At 53.4% G+C, this 18,754-nt stretch overlaps 1 protein-coding gene across 1 annotated transcript; it reads left to right on the forward strand.

The window, feature by feature from the left end:
* The first annotated feature begins 6,635 nt into the window (after nucleotides 1–6,635).
* On the forward strand, nucleotides 6,636–18,409 carry LOC309886646 (CCN family member 2-like). Its single transcript, XM_082777708.1, has 5 exons — nucleotides 6,636–6,778; nucleotides 11,428–11,641; nucleotides 15,134–15,385; nucleotides 16,056–16,264; nucleotides 16,465–18,409. The coding sequence occupies exons 1-5, from the start codon at nucleotides 6,716–6,718 to the stop codon at nucleotides 16,774–16,776; spliced, it is 1,050 nt and encodes a 349-aa protein (XP_082633834.1). The 5' UTR covers nucleotides 6,636–6,715; the 3' UTR covers nucleotides 16,777–18,409.
* Nucleotides 18,410–18,754: the final 345 nt, after the last annotated feature.

Consider the following 18,754-nt stretch of genomic DNA (forward strand, 5'->3'; position numbering starts at 1 on the left):
AGGAAAGTAAAGAATTAGGAACATGTAAGTGAAAGTCTGACACCACAATTCACAACTTATTTTGCATCACTGTGTTTGCGTATAACTTACTGCAGGCTCTGCAGATCTTTGGAGGAAGATCAAGTTCTGTAATTAGCAGTGAAATAGTTGGCTTAGAGCTAATTGAAAGGTGTCTGCATTCCAAGGCTAACACTCCCTTCAGCTGGGAGAAGTCTCTGCCTCCCTCAAGGTGCGAGACTTGTGTTAACGCTGGCTCACAATTACAGCCCCAAGGGCTAGAAAGCTAATTAGGCTTGGTGCTGGGATTCATTTCTGCCATGCAGGGACAGGCTGGGGGGAGCCCTGCTGGGCCTGAACTTGCGGACCCCACTGACCCCATGCCTCTGACGCCTGCCCCTCTTCTGCGTTGGGATCAGCTGCAAGAGAAACCAAATAACCCAAGGGTCCCCTCCAACCTAAACCGTTCAGCGATTCCCTATAACAGGGAAAAGGGGCAGGATCCTACTGGAATCACAACCCCTGCCAGGAGGCACAGTCCCACAGGCCGCTCACCCCACCAGACCCCTCCTCAGGGGCCTGTGGCCGCCTGTCGGGCTGGGTGAGGTGGGCGGCTGGGGGGAGATTTGGGGAGACCCCTTCAGTTCAGAAGAGCTGATCTGAGGGGACAAGTCCTGGGTTTTCAGGGCAGAGATCCCTGGAGCTTAGGTGATGCCAGAGCCCTTAGTGACCGTGCTCACTGCACAGTCAGGGGGTTGCAGGGCCGGTGATTAATGCAGTAGCCAAAAAATAGAGACCTCTTTAGCACCCTCTCCTTCATAAGCCCTATTATCTTGAGCAAGTCCTTTTGTGCCCCATTGTAGGATTCCAGTGAGGACCAAATCCTATAAGGACGGAGTGCTCCTCAGGTACGTCAGAGGTGTGCACCGCAGAAGTCCTCTAGACCAAAAGGCCTCCTTAAATGAGCCTGCCCGAGTCTGCCTTAACTATACCCTCCCTCCCTGCATTTTTCCTTCAGGATAATTAAGCATGCAGTAAGTTAAGAAGTGGAAAAACCCCAGGAAGCATCTCTTTCACAGGTGGGTGCAGCTGACTCTTTCCTCCTGGGGCCTCTTCCTCCTGCGGATCTGTGCAAGCCAAAAGCCTGGGCACAAACACTCCTGGCCATGGCCGTGGTTCACAACCGTACCCAAATTTCACAGGTAGCAGGGGTCTCAGAAGATAACTGGTTAATTTGCTACCCAGTGGAGACCTGTGCTTGCCTGCAGGTGATGGATATGTTGTTGTTGCACCCTGCCAAAACTGGGGCATGGAGAAATTGCCCTTGCCTTTGCATTGCCCATGAGGTCTGGTTTTCTTGGTGGACCATTGACCGTGTTTTTGGGCCCTGGGGCACTGCCTGTACCAGCACGCCGTGGTGCTGAGCTTGTCCTGGTGCCCACACTGCCTCTGGGTGTGGGCTGCAGCTACAGCCAGAGCCAGAGCAGCCCAGGTTGGGCAGCGAGGCTGCAGCAGGGCTGCCCGTCCTACTGCCAGGGTGTCCATAAACTTCTGCCCTCCTGGATGAAGGGAGATGTCCTCTGCTCACAGCTGTAGCTAGCAAAAGCTTCACCCCTTCTGTAGCCAGGATCCTTCAAGGAAAATAAAATATGGTAATATTTGGGAAAGTGTTTTTTTTGCCGTGTGTACAGCAGGTTGCAGCCGGCCGGGAGGCAGAGCACACAAGCTGGACAGAGGAGCCCTCATTTCAGGATCCTGATCATTATTTGCATTATTTGGGTGAAATCCTCCTGCCTGTGTTATGCAAGAAGTCGGGTCAGCTAGCTGCGGTGGTCCTAGCTGGCCTGAGAGCCTCCCAGCTGGCTGTGTCCTGGGTCGGGGCGAAAGGCCAGATTTCTCACAAGAGCAGAAATGGGGCAAAAGGGAGGGAGATGAATGTCAAGTGCTCCGATTCAAACCCAAGGCCTGCTTTTCTTTTCTTTCTAAGAGCTCAATGCCTGTGGTATGCTGCTGTGGGGTGACTTCTCGTTGCAGTTACGTCCTTAAGGTGGTGACTTTCTTACTCTTCACCTGTTTTGAAGCAGGTGAGCAGTGGGGTCTGGCTAATGGTGTTATGCATCGATCGATGGGGTTCAGTGTCGTTCCTGGTAGCCCCCTGGGTGCCCTTGGTTTTGTGCTCCGTGGTAAGCTGCAGAGGTGGCTATGTGCCTCCTGCTGTGATCAGGCTTCAGGGGGGCTTTTTGTCTGGCAAGCTTTGTACCTAAGCACCATCTCTTTCTGAACTTGTGATGCCAAGGGGGGTTTTATATATTTACTTCCTTTATAAAGACATCGAGAAGCACTCCACCCATCCCAAGTTTTGTGACCTTCAGTAGGCTTTGATTTCGGAGTAAATCCTCAAATACAAAGGAGTGTTCCTCCCAGCACTAAAATAACTGGAGACTTTATCAGTGAACTCTGCAGCCAGGGACAAAGTTTGTGCTATGCTCCGCTCCCATAGAAGATGGGCACAACAGCATGCCCTCAGGCCAAAGGATCTGGCAGGGGAGGCTGAGAGGGGAATCCTAGCCCTGCAGAAGCCACAGGGTGTTGCCTGTGCGGTTGGGATCTCATCCCACGGCTGTGCTGAAGCAGGGAGGGAAGGCTTTTCCTGCCCTTTCCATCCTCAGGGCAGGGTAGCCTTTCCCACCCAGGCTGGAGTCGGATGTGCTGCAGCATTTAGCCTTTCCTGAGCTCTGGTGCTGCCTTCGTGTGCTGCTTTCTCATGATAATTCACACTGACATCGTGGTACAGTTGATGCATATGGAGCAAAGGAGCTGGATGGGGCCATCAGAAGGCAGCTCAGGAGCTTTGGTCTTCCTCCACTGATTACAAGAAGAGCCTTGAGAGATTAGACTTCTCTTGTAGATGCCTTAATTAAGTGTGGAAGGATTAGGTGGCATGAATCTGATCCCAAATGTCTCTCTAGGCTGGGGCTGAAATAGCACTGAAATTGAACTGCAGTGCAGGTCCGGAAGGGACCACGTCTGTCAACAGGTCTCAGGGGGCCATGTGCAGCCCAAAAGCATTCAGAGATGGCTCATCCTGTCCCACAGCATGCAGACCTGCAGAACTCCCAAACCTTGCAGCAAATTTAGGGCTTTGACAAATGTTGATGAATTTGGGGGCTATAATCAGTAATATGCCACAGGTGGAGAAATTATCAGGCAGAAGGCAGGAACAAGTGCCCAGCCAATCCTAGGCCATGCATTTTTATCCCCAGAGTACAGAAGAAGGCAAAAACCCCAGGGACAGGACTCCTCCGTGGTCCCAGATCTGGCAATCTCTTTAAGCTGACCATGTGAGCAGGATGCATCAAGCTGGCACCAGTGGCTGGGTATTGAACAATGAAATGAAATTCGTGTGTTTCAGGCCATCTCGTCAGATGAATCTCACCACCTCTGCTAGGCCAAATTTGATACAGCTTCAGTGAGGCTGGAATGTTAAGAGGGCCAAGTCAGAGCGATTGCCTGTGATCCACTCCATCAGTGGCTTATGCTCAGACCAGCCAGCCATGAGAATAGAAACCGTCCTGGAAGAAGCAGTCCTGAGAGCCACCAGTGTGTCCTATGGGTGACTGAAGGGCTGGGAGTCAGGTGACAGTCCTGGTGGACTGGGTGAGCACCATGCCTTTTGCTGTGCTGCTTGCTCTATTTTTTATTTTGGTTTCTGCAGGGAGAGTGACACTGGGAGAGATCAGAGAAAAAAAAAAAAAAAAATAAAAATAAAATCTGCATGTTTTGCCCTAATTTTATTCTTTAAGCTTATGTGATGTTTAGCAATTATCTAAATGTCATCCTCTTTAATTACCATGAATTCAGGAGAGCCACTGGCTGGGCAGGGTGAGTGAGCCCAGAGTGTAACAAGGTGAATTAAACACCCAGTATTCTTTGCTCGGGGGAGATTTTAAGCAGGGTTGACATCTTCATCCCTTCACCTGAAGCAGCTCATGCAAGAAGAGGAGCTGGAAATCAGTGTTAGCTTGGGTGTTTTCTCCCTTTGATCATTCGGAGTCACTCAGCCCTCGTGTTCTTCTCTTGGCTCCTGGCAGGTGACATCCTCACTGGGGTGAGCAGTTCAGCTGCTAGCACCAGGGCGAGCTTGGGTTGTCCCAGTGCCCTAAGAAAGCATTGGGCCACGAGCACAGGATGCTCCCAGGGATCTCCAGCTAACATTATCCATGTCCTGCTGCTCCCTGACCTTTTTTTCATTTTACAGTCAAAAGGTGCCTTGGTGTTAGACTTGGTCTGGGATCTGAGAGGCAACGTGGGCTTTTTCATCCCCACAAATCCTTGTTGGGAGGGTTCTGGCACTGTGCCTGGCGCTTTGCAGTGAGGAGCCTGGGGCAAGGTGTTGGTTCTGTAACCCTCTAAAGGACCACGGGTGTCCTGCCCTTGTCTCTGAGCAGGGACGGGCACAGCAGGCTGGCAACGGCAGAGCTAAAGTGGCTTGAAGGCGGAGCACGACTGCAGCTCAGGACTGTTCGCTTTTGTTACCGTCCTGGAAAAGTGAAAGCAGTCAGGTGGATGATGATGAGTGGCTTGGTAAGGGCGTTTTATAATTGAATTATTCTTCATTTTTGTTGTAGGTTGGAAACTTAATCTACCATTGTTGGTCCAGTACTGAGTATTCTCCTCAAAGCTCCTGACAGGTGAGTGACTATTACGGCTTTGCTCAAACAGTTCATTTGAGGTCATGCAGCAGGTTTATGTCCAGAGCAGAATTTGGAAAATCCCAGCTCAAGGTGAAATTTTTGCTTCTTGGGCGAGGACCAATATATGGATCGATCTATACATTAAGCACTGTCCTTTCAAAAATGCTCAAATATAACACCTTCAAGTGCCCCGTACCTCTTGGAGTTCAGCTGTGGTTAATGTTCTTGCCGTGTGAGATGAGAACAGAGGTGTGTAGCACTTTATCCCTGTCTTATTTATGAGCTGTGGGAGAACATCTTGCAAAATGTGAGCAGCTAATTTTAGGCAGCAACATAGTTCAAGGTGCCAAGCCTTCCAAAAAGGGAAGGAATGTATATCCAGCTAGACAGCCTTTAGCTCCGAGCTGCTCTAGGGCACTGGACATTTCCATGCCCCCAGGACATTAAATCTCCTGTGTTCAGACATTATCTTTAGTTGTGATGTGAGAGGTAGCTGTTAGGGAGGTGGTTGTGAAATCCCTTGTCTTACAGAAGAGGAAAAGGAGGTGCATCCGAGGTGCTTTGCACCCTGCTAATGCTTTCCAGCCCCAAATCCCCAGGAGCTTTCCAAGTGTTAATTAATTAAGAGTCAGAGTTGTCTGATTTCAGCAGTGGACAAACAGCAGCGTAGGGAGTGGGGAAGCTGAGCTGATTTGCACACAGACGTAAAGGGACTGGAATAAAACACAGGGCTCGACTGCCAGCTAACATGCCCTATACATGGAGAGGGGGAAGAAGGAGGCTGAATGTATACATGTAGGACCTGCTACACGGTCCCTGTAGTTTTCTTTGTCTTCTGTCCTACTTCCCAGCACACTCTGCTTGGACATGGTAGGGACTCTATGGCACAGCACGTTCTGTGTATGCTCCTGCCCTCTGCTTTATGTTGGCCCAAAGTAAGCCAGTACACAGTTCTGGCATCACTTCTGCCCTGGGAAGGTCCCCGAGCCAGAGGCACAACTCTGTCTTTTAAGGCTACTCCGTGGGCAGTGCAAGGATCGCTGTCCGGTACCCAACCTGCTCTGTCCCATCCCAGGCCAGCGAGGACTAAGAGTGCCCTCTGCTGCACTCCTTCTCCTCGTCTTTTCATGGCAGCGTTGTGCTTGCTATTTGAGAATAAACAAACCAACTGTTTGGTACACAGAGCAGCTCTTTCATATTCTAAAGGTCTTTTTGTGCAGGTGCTGCAGAAGCCAGGTTCTGTATTTCAGCAGCAAACAGAAAGGATCATGCCCTGAGATAAGACTGTGTGCTATCCCGCATCAGTCCTGAGGTGCAAATAAAGTGCTACAGGGAACTGCTGGCCTTTATCAACAACCTTCACCCTGTAGCTTTTCATTGCCTCGTAAAACAAACTGCTCCTCGCTGCAGGAGTCCAGACATCTGTCTTCATGGTCATGAAGCTTTCATTTCTCGAAGCTGGTGGCAGCAAGCGCTGGTGATGCGCAGTCAGATGTGGTACCTACTTGCTGCTCACAGTGCTGAAATTTCCATCTCTCTCTCCTGTTCAAAGGGGGAAAAAGAAATGTGAGCCCTAAAGCTGTCCTTATTCAAGTTCCCAGCTCTTGCAGCCAAAAAAGAATGGATGTAAGTAGGGGAAGGAGGGGGGAGCTCAAGAAAGCTGTCCCAGGCTTCATACTTCTGGAGTTAGAGGGATAAATAAAAAAAATAATAACCCTGCTTTTACTGGGATGTGATTTACCCATGTGGAAAGTAACCGATCCGCAGGCTCCGCCGGCAGCCCCGTAACTGCCAGGGCCACAGGAATCTGCTCGTGTTCCCTGGAATTTGGACATTTTTTGTTGCACCCATTTCGGGTTGCTTTCCAGATTGTCACTCAAGCGCAGGGCACGCCCCCTCCAGGAGGCTATTTAAAGAGAAGCTGATGTGCAACTTTCTCCAAAGAGAGACGAGAAACTCCGAAGGAGAAGGGAGTGAGAGTGAGCGAGTCAGCCGGCAGCCCGAATCCCCTCCCTTGACTCGGGATGTCCGGCAGCGTGGGGACGGTGACCTGGACCCTGTTCCTCCTCCTCCTCGCACCTGGCTGGGTACGTATCGCCCTGCAGCCGCTCCGTTTGCTCTCTGGGCATTGCAGCTTCTTGCTTCGATGCGTGTGAGCACTTCAGGCTGAGTACCCCTCTGCAGCTGCCACCTGCCTCCGGAGGTTTCCCAGAGCGTGGCTGTGCAAACGCGCAGCACAAATCATCGCTCTCAGGGCTGCCCCGTGCGTGACACCCGGCACCTCGGGATCTCTGAGCTCCTGGCAATCGAGGGTGGGTTTTGTTTTGCTTCACTCCCCGGAGCTAGAAGCCAGCCCTGGTTTACGAGAGGGAAGGATTGAACAGAGAGAGGTGAGATCGCTGGGTTTACAGCACTGCAAGGAATAACCTCATCCCCGTTTCTTACCATCATCATCCTCCCCCAGCTGCCACTGAATCTACCCATTTGTCCCTGAAAGCAGTGATCTGAGGAGGAAATTAGACTGCAGCCTCTCCGGGGCAGGGGTTCTGTCTGTTTTTTTGTGTAAAAGTGCTTGCACAGAGCAGCTGATTCTGCTTACGACGTTCGTGTGCTACTACAGCGCCAGTAATATCAGGAACATTGCCGCAGTCATTAATGTCCTCGTTAGCATGAGATCTAAATTGCAGTAAGTGCCTTTCAGATTGAGGAAGAAGTCAGGTTCACAGGCAGAGCCGCTGCTTCGCCAGGCTGCTTGTGCTGATAGCTGCAGTAACGTCTGGCTGATTAGCTCTGATTGCTCCTGGCAGCGCTCAGCAACGTGCCAGCCCCTGTCCTTCCGGGAGGGGTGTCCTGGGCACCTGGCACAGCTGAGATCTAAGGGTAATTTCTGCTTTTTGGGGTCATCCTCTTGTTTCTTGCACTGGCAGCATCGTGCCAGACATATAAACACCAGCAGTGGATCGCGTGGCTGTGTCACTTCATCGCTGATCAAGGATGCTGTCACTTGCCCTAAACCTGCTGCTGGGTGTTCAGAGGTGAGCGCAGAACCAGGGCGCTGGCAGTTAGGTTTGGCTCAGCCTGGGCAAGTCTCCGTGCCTCTGCTCTCTGCCCACAACACCGGGGTCGTGGTTCTCACCCCTGGGAAGGGGCTGTGCACGGGGCGCTGCCGCAACCTGGGAAGGTGCCTCGAGCCCTGTGGTGCAGGGAAGGCAGGTGTTATCCCTGATAATTGGGTGTTTGCAGTACGTGAATAGCTGTGTTTTGACTGCTTGTTCTATACCAGGCTTGGAGTGTGAAAGGGAACCAATTATGTGTTTATTGCATTACTTCTACCTCGCAGCATTAACCCCTGGCTCCCAAGGCACTTTTCAAGCAGCCAGCTCAGCTTTGAAATGCTGCTTCCCAGCCCTTCAAAGGCAGTCGTGAGCCCAAATTTTAGAAATGCTCTTTGGTTTGGACCTCTGGGCTGGTTCCCTGGGCTCGTACAGACATAGAAGAGGACTGAGAAGCCATCCCTGGCGGTGCCACTGAACTGCTGCAGCGGTGTGAGCTCGTGTCCCCCAGCTCACACCTTCAGGATGTAGGGGAGAGGTTTTAGGTGAATATGAAGCAGGAGGCACGTTCTCACCTCTTTTCCCCCCAGGTAGCTGGGTTCAGCCCGCAGGGCAGGCAGGAAGCTTGTCCTGACTCAGCTGAGCGGATGGGACCTGGGTGGAGTGGTGGAAACACGTGGAGCACAGACACGGGATTTCTCTGGCCAGGATGAGTTTAATCCCACTGGGGCTTGACCATCGCTTAGGGTCCCATGAGTGGCGGATTCACACGTGATGTTTGAGATCCACATGAGAGCTGCCAGCAAAGCCAGGAGCAGCGAGTCAATATTCTGAGCTTTAGCCCTAACTCCATAGCCTTGGTCTGTAATCCTGGTCCCACTGCTCTTCAAGTTCCCAGAAATATATTCTCAACAGAAACAAGATCAAGGCTGTTGTCAATCTGAAGTTAGTGGTGGTAAAAGGGTGTAGTTTTAGGGACAGACCCTTCTGCAGAGGGGCATGAAATGTCAGGTCTTTAGGTGGAATCCCTCCGCACCCAGGTGCTAGCTTAATGGTTGGACTGGGTGATCCTGGAGGTCTTTTCCAACCTTAATGGTCCCACGATTCCATGAGGTGTTGGTCTTCGGGTTGGTAGCAGAGCCTGAATGTGAGCGCCTGCAGTTCTTTGGGAGCATTTGGGTGGTTTCCACACAGTATTGAAACGACTCCTGGAAGCAGCCCTTGAAAATCACACAGGCCGGAGAGTGCTCCGTGGAAATGCAATATAAGCCATCGTTTAGGCTCCTTGAAATTGCTGTGAAAGCAAATTAAGTAATGGAGAACTCTAGGAAGTTGGTTCAACATTGACTTTCTACCAGCTGCTCCCAGCTCGAGAAGTTCCCCTGGCCAGCCAGCTATTCAGTGCTCGCAGTTGGGAGCGCACGAGCCAAAAAAGATTTCAGCTCATTCTCTGCTCTCCTGGGCCTGTGAGAGGAGTTATAAATAGCACGAGCTGACTTTGCTCAGCAATAAAACAAGCAAACAGGAGTCCCAACACACCCTGAGGCCAGGTGGACGGGGTGAGGAAAACAGCCCCAGCTGAGCTGACTGGTAGGAAAATCTCTAAATAATGAAAAAAGCCCCACAAATGTGGCCAAAATGGGCCTTTTAAGCTGTCCTTTTGTGCCTGGGTGGGGAAATGAGGCACAGAAGAGGTAGGGGTGCAATCTGGCAGCAGGTCTCTGATGCATCTGGGGTCTGAACCCAGATGTCCTTGTGCTGAGAGCAGCCGGAATGCAAGGAGCAAGCGGAGCTGCTTGTAAACAGGAGGTAGAGCCAGGTGGGCTGGCTTCTTTGGGTGACTTCTCAGAGGAAATAAACAGCACCAACGATGATTAATGAAGGCAAGAAAGAAAGCTCGGTTGGGTTTAATCCCATCGGATTCTTTGTTGTCCTGAAAGAGGTTGTTTTGCTTTGGCTTTCAGTAGGAGAGATATTTTGAGAGTGTTCCTTTATATGGCCTGTGGCTGACATCACGCTGGAAAATGCTTGTTGTCGTCGTTTTTTTTCAGTGCATGAATTGCATCTTAATATAGGCCCCGTGTTAGGAATGCTTTGCCTCTTGTATGATCTCATGTGCCCCCCACCCACTCATTCATGGTTAAATAACACGTCCTCTTGGCAGCTCCAGCAGCCCCATACATGAAGAACAGTAGGGAAGCAGTTCTGTATTTTTAGCGTCTTTTAATGCACTTCAGCAGCTGGGGAGGGCTCCAGATGACATGCCAGCTCGCAGCAAGAGGTCCGAGCACTGCAGTCTGAGAACAGCTGGGCTGCAGGCAGGAGAGGCTTAGTTCCAAAATACTTTGCACCAGGGGTTTTCAAGAATTGTGCTGGTTCCCTCTGAGCAGGGTAAGGCTCTGGGAGGTCTTGTGAGCGGAGGTTTAGGCTGATCCCTTTCCTGTGCCACACTGTGCCGATTGTTGCAGAAGTGTAAAGCAGCTGGCATCTCCTGCCCCGTGTGATCTCAAGTCAGAACAGCTGCTTTGGGCAGCAGTCAAACAGCTGGAAAAGCTTTACTACTGGTATTGGTGACAAACAATATCCAAGGAAGATGTTTCGCAGGCAAGGGCTGGATAGGGCATAGCAAGTGCAAGCAGAGCTGCACCGAGATGGTTTTTGCCTCCTGGCTCTCTCTGATCCAGGTGTCCGTCCTCTCCCAGTGGCTGCAGCCCCTTCCTGGCTGGACGTTTTCGTCCTGTTGGGCTCCCTCCTCTTCACCCACCCCATTTGCAGCTCTGAGCACAGATGTATGCGTTGTGCATGAGCTTGCAGCGATGCAGGACCCCAAAATGTCCCGCAGGTGTCAGCTGCCACCACCTGCACACAAGGCCTGTGCCAGCCCTGCGGCAGCTCCCCAGGGCAGTGCTGCGGGTTGGGGCCCTCGCATCCCCCCGAAACTACCCGGGGAGCTGGAGTGGGCAGAAGCTGAACAGGGGACCAGGGTTAGCACCCAGATTTTTCCGAGGAGGTGTAAGAGGAGCCCACAGGCCGTATGCTCTGCACCTTTCACAGCTGTGGTTTTGGTTCTTGCCCCAGTCTGGGGACGTGCAGAGCTCAGGCTGGTGTTTGCTCTCCGAGCTGATTCAGGACAAGGAGGCCCCAGAGCGAGGCACTGGAGAGCCCCTGGGATTTCTGCAGAAGGCAGCCCTCCTCCAGCCATGGTTGTGTCTCTGTTCAGGGTCTGGAGTGGCCCAAAAGCCAAGGGTGGGCTCCAGCGGGTGGGCAGCCCCTGGGAAATGCTCCAAGCAGGGCCCCAGGGTCCCACGGAGGGTTGCCTGAGTGTGCTCCCTGCAAAGGGGAGAGGAGAGCACTCTTCTGCGAATACCGAAGACAGCGCAGGATCCAGGGGGCAAAATGGGACTCGGGAGCTTTTGGTTTGGTTTTCAGCCCTGCTGGCTGACTTTGGGCAAGGCCTTGCTCTCCGTGCCTCGCTTTTCTCATCTTTGGGCTGGACCTACTGGTGCTACTGCAGAGCGCTTTGGTGTCTCCTCCTGAGCAGGCTGTGTAAGAACTGCTCACTGCTCCTGCTCCTGCTTACTCTTTTATCACTTCCAAGGCAGCGGGGGCTGAGCTGCGTGTGGGACTCCTGCCTGGCTGGCTTGTGGGAAACTCACTCTCTCCATGGCTTGTCTGCCCTCCAGGTAGAACCGCAGGCCTGCACGTACCCCTGCCAGTGTCCCTCGCAGCCTCTGCAGTGCCCTGCTGGCACCAGCCACGTGTTGGATGCCTGCGGTTGCTGCAAGGTGTGTGCCAGGCAGCTTGGCGAGCTCTGTTCCCTTCAGAAGCCCTGCGATCATCACAAAGGACTCTACTGCGACTTCTCCAAAATCCACAGAGGCAGCGGGATCTGCTTAGGTGAGAGACGTTCGTTCTGTTATTGTGCAGTTTTCCTGTGGCCCCTGCAGCCCCCCAGAAAGCCCCCGGCGCCCAGAATTTCCTGCAGCTCTTGGGGACCGATACGCACACAAACTACTTCCTTCTGCAACGAAGGACATTTCCAAAGGCACGACTGGGGACCTGGGGCTCTCCTCTGTCCCTGGGATGTGATGGGAGAGCCTCTAACCCTGTAGTGCCTGCGGGTAAATATCAGCCAGCTGGGCTTTTGCTGGGAAGTGCTGCTGCTTGCAATATCTCACCCCAAATCTCACTGCCTTGCGCTGGAGATTGGCATTTTGCACTCGACTGCCTACGTGCAAGAGGCGTAACACATTTCTGGCTTGAGCACCTGGGTGGAAATAGCTGAGCAGGTCATTTGTAAAACAGAGCACACGTGGAACCTGAGAGTCACCGAGCCAGGTAAACACAAACACAGACCTGTTCTCCCCAAGCTAATCCTGGTGCCGCTTCTCAGCACGGAAAGAATTGCTGCTCTGGTTGTTCAGTAGCTATTTTTAAAGCATGCAGAAATGTATTTTGGTATAGAAGGAAAAAATGTGTTCTGTCAGTCTCCTGGTCTTTGTTTAAAACCAAGACTTACCTGCCCGTCTCTGCCAGGTGCTGACTTTTTTTCTTTTTAATTCAAGCTTTTCAAAATAGTCAGGAACACCCAAGGGCAGGAAGGTCGGTGTGAACGCTTTGGGAAGTGTTCGGCCACAGCACGTGGCTTCTGTGGAGGTGCTCAGACATCAACCTGAGGTGGGGGAGTTGGGAGTTCTGGGGGAACCACACTGTCCTGCAATGCCAGGGTCACATACAATCATTCCTTTTTACCTGAATTAATGAATATAACTATAATGAAGGTGTTTTCTCCTGCCTTTTGAGATGTTTCGGTAAGTTATGTGTCATGTCCTGCCCTGGTTATTGTGATCTTTAGAAGCCACGTGAGCTTCCTTGTGCTTTCTGTAGGCATCGGTACACCAAACCTCAATAAGCCCAACTCAATAAACTCAATAAGCCAAGTCTGATAATACCCAGTGGGTGTAAACTGCCTAATTAGGGCTGGAAATGAAGCATGTGTTTGTAGCAGGAAAGGTATCTGAATCACTGGGATGATTTACTTGTGTGTGGAGAAGGCCCCATCTCAAAGACTTTGCATGAAGCCTGGATGTTTTTCTTAAAAAAAAAAAAAAAAAAAAAAAAAATGCTTCCTATTCCTGTGAGGTAGGGGCTTGATGCACAGATCTCAGAGTGAGAGCCCCGGCTCTCTGCTCTGTAAAAAATCAGACTTGAAGGTCACAACGGTCTTTCCTGCCTCTAAATGAGAAATTAAGATCTTCATGGCGAAAATCCCAGGTGGATACGGAGCAGGACATCTCCTCTCCCTAAATTGGACCGAGGATTTGGGCCGTGTCCTTGGGTGATATTTTTGTGACGTCCACGCTGCTCTCTTGGAGGATGGGGAATTTTGGAGACAGCGAAGGCAGGTGAAGCTGGAGTGATGACTGCAATGAATGGTAGGATCGGGCTGTGTGAGTAGAGGAGAGAGGGCTTGGAGGAATCCAAATAGGAAGATACAGGGGGAGCAGGAGGAGCAGAGAGGTGTCTCCGTGGCTGGATGTGGTGTGTGGACGTGGGCAGTGCCAGTGGTGCCAAACAGAGCTGGTGAATAGCAAAGAGCCCCCTCTGCCACTGCTGCCATCCCTTTTGGTGCTTCATCACGTTGGGTCAAGGGGAAGGCGAGGTCACCGTAGGGTAGGAGGAGGCATGACGGAACGATTGGGTTCCGAAAACATCATAAAATCCCCAAGCCACGCTTGGGTGGGGAGGGAGCGGCGTCAGCGGCTCCTCGGGGAGGGAGAGGGCTTGGGCTAAACAAGTGAGAGAGGGCTTAAAAATAAGTCAGAACGGCCCCGCAGAGGGAAAGTGGATGGCTTCCACTCCGATGGAAAAAGTGAGGGGGTTGAAACTTCTCGGTAAGAGCACAGGAGTATTTTTATACCAATGGCACCAAAAAGAGCTGCGAGTTGAGATCCAGCGCTGGTGAGAAACGAGGCAGTAGCAAACCAGGAGGATTTGTGTCCCCTCGAGGACGAGGAGGGATGGAAAGAGGCTCATTGTTTGGGCCAAACACTTGGTCGGAGACAACGTTCTGTTCCACGGGCAAGCAGGACTAAGAGGAAAACAGATCGGGTTTCCTGGTAAGCCTCCTCAAGCCGCCAAGAATCCTTCTTTTTGGTAACTTCCCAATAAATGTTTGCATGGATTTTTTTTTTAAGGGGTCAGAATCGCAGAAAGCGGCAGCCGACTATCCAAAAGCAGGATTTCTGTCCTGTGAACAACTTCTGAGATTTCAACATTTTGCTTCAGACTGAAGGCAAAAACAAAACCAAAACAAACAAACAAACAAAAAAACCCCAACACATTAAAAAATACCAAAACTTCCTGTGAATTATTTAGAATACTTGTTTGGCTGTGCCAGAACTTTCTAATTCGGTTATATCAAAATATTTCATCTTGATATTTATAGTATCTAAAATAATTACCCAAGGAAAAGGTTTCCCACGATGGATACTGTCCAATAAGTATTTTGGTTCAGACACGTGCTATTGTAAGAGCATAAAGGAAATCTTTGGTATCGAGTTGAAATGCTTCAGTTGTTTCTCATTGGAAACATTCACAAACTTGGTCTGTGCCTGTGAAGCTTTTAATCAAATCACAATTTTCTGCTGGAAAACTTTGACTGGAAAACTTTGGGCTAATACAAATGTAAGAACTCGTGAGCGCTGTTCACACCCACAGACTGAGGATCGCTCCTGTGCGTAAGATGTCATCGTGATTCCTTTTTTCTCATTTAAGCTTTACCGGGAAGGAGTGAAAAAATTCAGAGAAGGGCTGGTGGGGAGAGGTCTGGAGATCAGAGTGAACAGAGAGAAAGAGAAAAGTTGTGGCAGGAAGGAAGACCACCAGAGGGGCCCCAAAGGTCATCAGCTCAGCGTGTTGCTTTCCTTTGGTGGATGTGGGAGAACGGCTCTTAGGAGAAGCCCGTTGCCTTTTGGCCTCTTAAGAACAGCAAGGGGCAGAGCTGCTGGCTCCTGTGCTGTGAGGAATGCACCTTGCACAACGCCACGGGCTGGGTACTCTGAGCCCCACGGGAGGACCTCTGAGGGCAGTAAAGAGAAAGTGCCCCTTGGTGGCTCGTCCAAGTGGGGGACAGGGTCTGGTGGAGCGCTTTGGGCGGTCTGGCACAGCTGGAGCCACTTCCACAAATCAGCCTCAGTAACATCCTGGGGTCAGGGAGCCAAACACTCAACGTGCCAGTTGTGCTGCAGCCAGCCCCAGGGTCACAAAGTCGGGGAGGGGTCTGCACGTGGGGCTTGCCCCTCGCCAGCAGCCCCTTAACCCCCGAGGCAGAGGCCGTGCTGCCAGCCCCCAGCATCGGCTCAGCTTCTCCTCTTCCTCTTCCTCCAGCTCACGAGGGTGCGACGTGCGACCTGCTGGGCAAGATCTACCACAACGGGGAGAGCTTCCAGCCCACCTGCAAGCTGCAGTGCATCTGCATGGATGGCGCCATCGGCTGCATCCCCCTGTGCTCCGATGACCTGCGGCTGCCGTCCCCCGAGTGCCCCAACCCCCGGCGGGTGAAGTTCCGCAATAAATGCTGCGAGGAGTGGATCTGCGAGGAGGGCAGCGAGGAAAACCGCTTCGAAACAGCCATGGCAGGTGAGAGATGGGCTGGTGTGACTGGGGCAGGAGAGGTTTGCTGGAGGGTCGAGGCAGGGCCGAGCTGCCTTCACTCACGTCTTGCTTACAGCTGGTGGTGACAGCTCATCCCCTGGCACAAAGCGAGCAGTCTCCTACTCATTGTCCTCCAGAGCTGCCAGGCATCTGCTGGGGATGGGTGGCTCCTGTAGCACCCTGGCATCTTGCAGCACCAAGAGCAGCAGAGGGAAAGTCAGGCCTCAGAGGAGCTGTAAAATGGCAGGATTGAGCCAGCCTCCCCAGCCACGTTCCCAGTTAGCTTCATCTGTTCCAGGCTGAGGGATGGTGGCGCAGCCTTCTGGGTGTGTGGCTGTGTTGTGGGCACAAGGCGCTGAACTCCAGAGCTGCTGAGCCCTTAATGGCACCCAGGGGAGGCTCACACGTCCCCTGATACTGCAGCAGAACTGGCTGCCATCAGACTGGGGTAGGAGCTGTCCCTGTGCTCGCCTCTGAGCTCCTTCTGCCAAGAGCTGAGCGCCTCCTGGGGTGGGTCAGTGCCAGCTGCTCACCTTTGCTGCTGTCCCTGAAGAGCTGGACCAGGCTGGGAGCAGCCACGGTCCTCTGCCCGGCTGTGTGCCGCGCTTTGTCCCCAGCCCTGAACCTTGCCTTGTGTCTCTTCCTCTTGGCTCAGTCTTCAGGGAGGACCCAGCACGCAAGCCGGAGCTGAACAACGTGCAGGAGAACTGCTTGGTGCAGACCACCGAGTGGAGCGCCTGCTCCAAGAGCTGCGGCATGGGCATCTCTGCGCGGGTCACCACCAACAACCCCCAGTGCCGCCTGGAGAAGGAGACCCGGCTCTGCATGGTCCGGCCCTGCGACTTCCCCATGGAGAAAACCAAGGTAGGGGCTCAGGGAGCGGGGACACGGCACCAGGAGTGCCAGGGAGCACCTGGTTAGGTGCTTGGAAAGCATAAGCCTGTCCCCTGGGGGCTGCTCCACCGTCTCTGTGCCTTCCTGCCCAGAGACAGACAGCGCCCAGGGCTAGGTGGGCTTTTTGTCACGTTCCCGTTAGCCCATTTGTTGCTGCTCTCTCTCCCTAGAAGGGGAAGAAGTGCGTGCGGACCCCGAAGCCACGCCAGAGCCTCCACTTCGAGTTTTCGGGCTGCACCAGCACCCGTTCCTACCGGCCCAAGTTCTGCGGCAGCTGCACGGACGGCCGCTGCTGCACCCCGTACGTCACCAGCACGGTGGAGGTGGAGTTCCGCTGCCCCGAGGGGGACTTCTTCCAGAGGAAGATGATGTTCATCAAGATGTGCTCCTGCCACTACGACTGCCCGCGAGACAACGACATCTTCCTGGCCACCTACCACCGGAGGATGATCGGAGACCACGTCAAGACGGAGCGGCAGTAGCCCCCCCCGTGCCAGACCCACGGGCCGAGGTGTCAAGAGGGCTCTGCAGTGCTTTCGTGGCTGTGTCCCGGGACATTGCAGCCTCTTCCCCCTCTGTGAGGGGCTGTGCTCTTCATGGCAGCGCCGTTCGCCACCAGCGGTCCCGGTGGCCGTGCTGACAAGCCAGGGTGCGTGGGGGAACAGCCCCTCCTGTCCCAGGCCGCTGAGCTGCAGCCCGTGGTTGCCCAAAGGTCGGCGAGGGAACTGGAAACAGGCTCGAGCTGCAAACTTGATCCATGTTCCCACAGACGAGACGGGAGAGCGGATCAAAGCCGCACGGCTCCAGCCTGTCTCCAGCTGCGAGCACGCTGGGTACAGTTCCCCGTGGCCGCTGGCCTGCCCAAACCGTGGCAAACCCAGAGAATGAGACAGGGGAGGTCCGGGAGGCCTGAGCTAGCGCAGGGCTCTGCAGCCTCTCTTCCAGCAGAGCGGGGCTCTGGTGGGTGTGGATGCGAAGCGTCTTGGTGAGGAACGTGGTCCTGGCCCCGTGCTGAGCTCCTGCTGAGCCTTTCATTTATTTTTGGCTAATTGGACCCAACAAGTTGGGAAAAGCTCTCTCCCATCCCTCTGCCCACCTTTCCCCCTCCCACCTGCTTTCCCATCAGCAGCTTTGTTCCAGACCAGTTTGCTCCCGGAGAGGCCGGATCCTCCACTGGTGACCTGCTCTCCAGGCAGCTCCAGGCTCTTTTTTTCTTTCCTGTACAATTCCTTTAGCCTCATGTGCCCATGAGGATGACAGCAAAGAAGGGAGCAGTGAGCTGTGCAGTGTCCTTGCAGGAGCCCAGGTGTGGCTCGGGGCCTCCTTCCGAAGATTTGAGCCCAGGAAGGATTTCCTTTGGAGAAAAAAGGAAATTGCTCACCCCTCTCCCTGGTGCCTGTTTCAGACCCAAGGAGCTCTTCCAGGATGGGGGTGAGCCAGGCTGCCTGTCTGAAGCGTGTCCCCTGTGGGGGCAGCTCACGGCAGATCTCAGCGCAGCGAGGAGCATTTCTGTGGTCCCAGTCTGTGATCACTTCGGAGGTGGCTGGGGGAGCCGGGCTTTGCTGGCTCGTCCATGCCCAGCGGGGCTGTGGCTGCGTTTTGGCTCTGGGCTCTGCTGCCTGTGGGTCAGGAGCTGGAGCAGCACGGTTCAGCTCATTCATCTCCCTGGGGGGTTCTCAGGGCCAGTGTTTGTAAACAGAGCGTGTCTCTGGAGTTAGACAGTGACAGGGCCAGTCCTTGGTGCTGGTATTCTCCACCTCTGGGTTCGGTGCTCACCACGGCCCTGTGGGACCGGCCACCGGCATCCCCGTGAGCCCGCGGCCAGGCTGAGGCTGCCCCGTGCATCTGGGCAGCTGCGGCGCTGAGCCCTGCCCCACCACCGCTCCTGTTTTGGGGCAAAACTCAGTGCCAGAGGACAATCCGAGCTGCTCACAGATGCTGCCCTTCGCAGCCCGTAACGCATCGCCCTGACTTGGCCACCAAAACACCGCCGCGAGGCCAGCGCCCCACATCAGCCCCTCACCTCGCTCTCAGCCTGCAGAAGCTCACGAGCCTTCAGCCTCCCGTTACGTGTAATCAGTTATAACTGTAAATAATTCCCCTGATGGTTCCTGAGGTTGTTTCTTCTCTTTGTAAAGCTCTTTGTACAGTTTTTGTACCCTGTTATCACAACCGTGCTTGGGGCCTCTTCGTGATGGAGATTTTCCCCTTGCCCTCCAGTTTGGCTCTTGACTTTTCTCCTGCTGTTTACACGGCTTCTGAGCGTAAAACTAAGCCGAGGCTGCATCTCACTCACCGCTAATAAATCTATTTTGTATATCCCTGGCAGCATCCCTCGGGGCATGGCCCCAGCCCCTGGCCCTGCTGGGATCGGTGCCCTGGTGCCCTCAGGGCTGGCAGCAGAGGGGTGGGTGGGGAGCCGGGGGGGTCCTGTTTCCCCCTCCCAACACACAGCGGTGC

The sequence above is a fragment of the Aythya marila genome (genome assembly GCF_965140915.1).
Source record: "Aythya marila genome assembly, chromosome: 22".
NCBI lineage: Eukaryota > Metazoa > Chordata > Aves > Anseriformes > Anatidae > Aythya > Aythya marila.

Excerpts from the sequence above, each read along its gene's own strand:
- LOC309886646 (XM_082777708.1), top strand. The coding sequence starts at position 6,716 with ATGTCCGGCAGCGTGGGGACGGTGACCTGGACCCTGTTCCTCCTCCTC. Across the intron at positions 6,779-11,427 it reads TCCTCCTCGCACCTGGCTGG|GTAGAACCGCAGGCCTGCAC; the intron begins GTACGTATCGCC and ends TCTGCCCTCCAG. Across the intron at positions 15,386-16,055 it reads CTTCGAAACAGCCATGGCAG|TCTTCAGGGAGGACCCAGCA; the intron begins GTGAGAGATGGG and ends CTCTTGGCTCAG.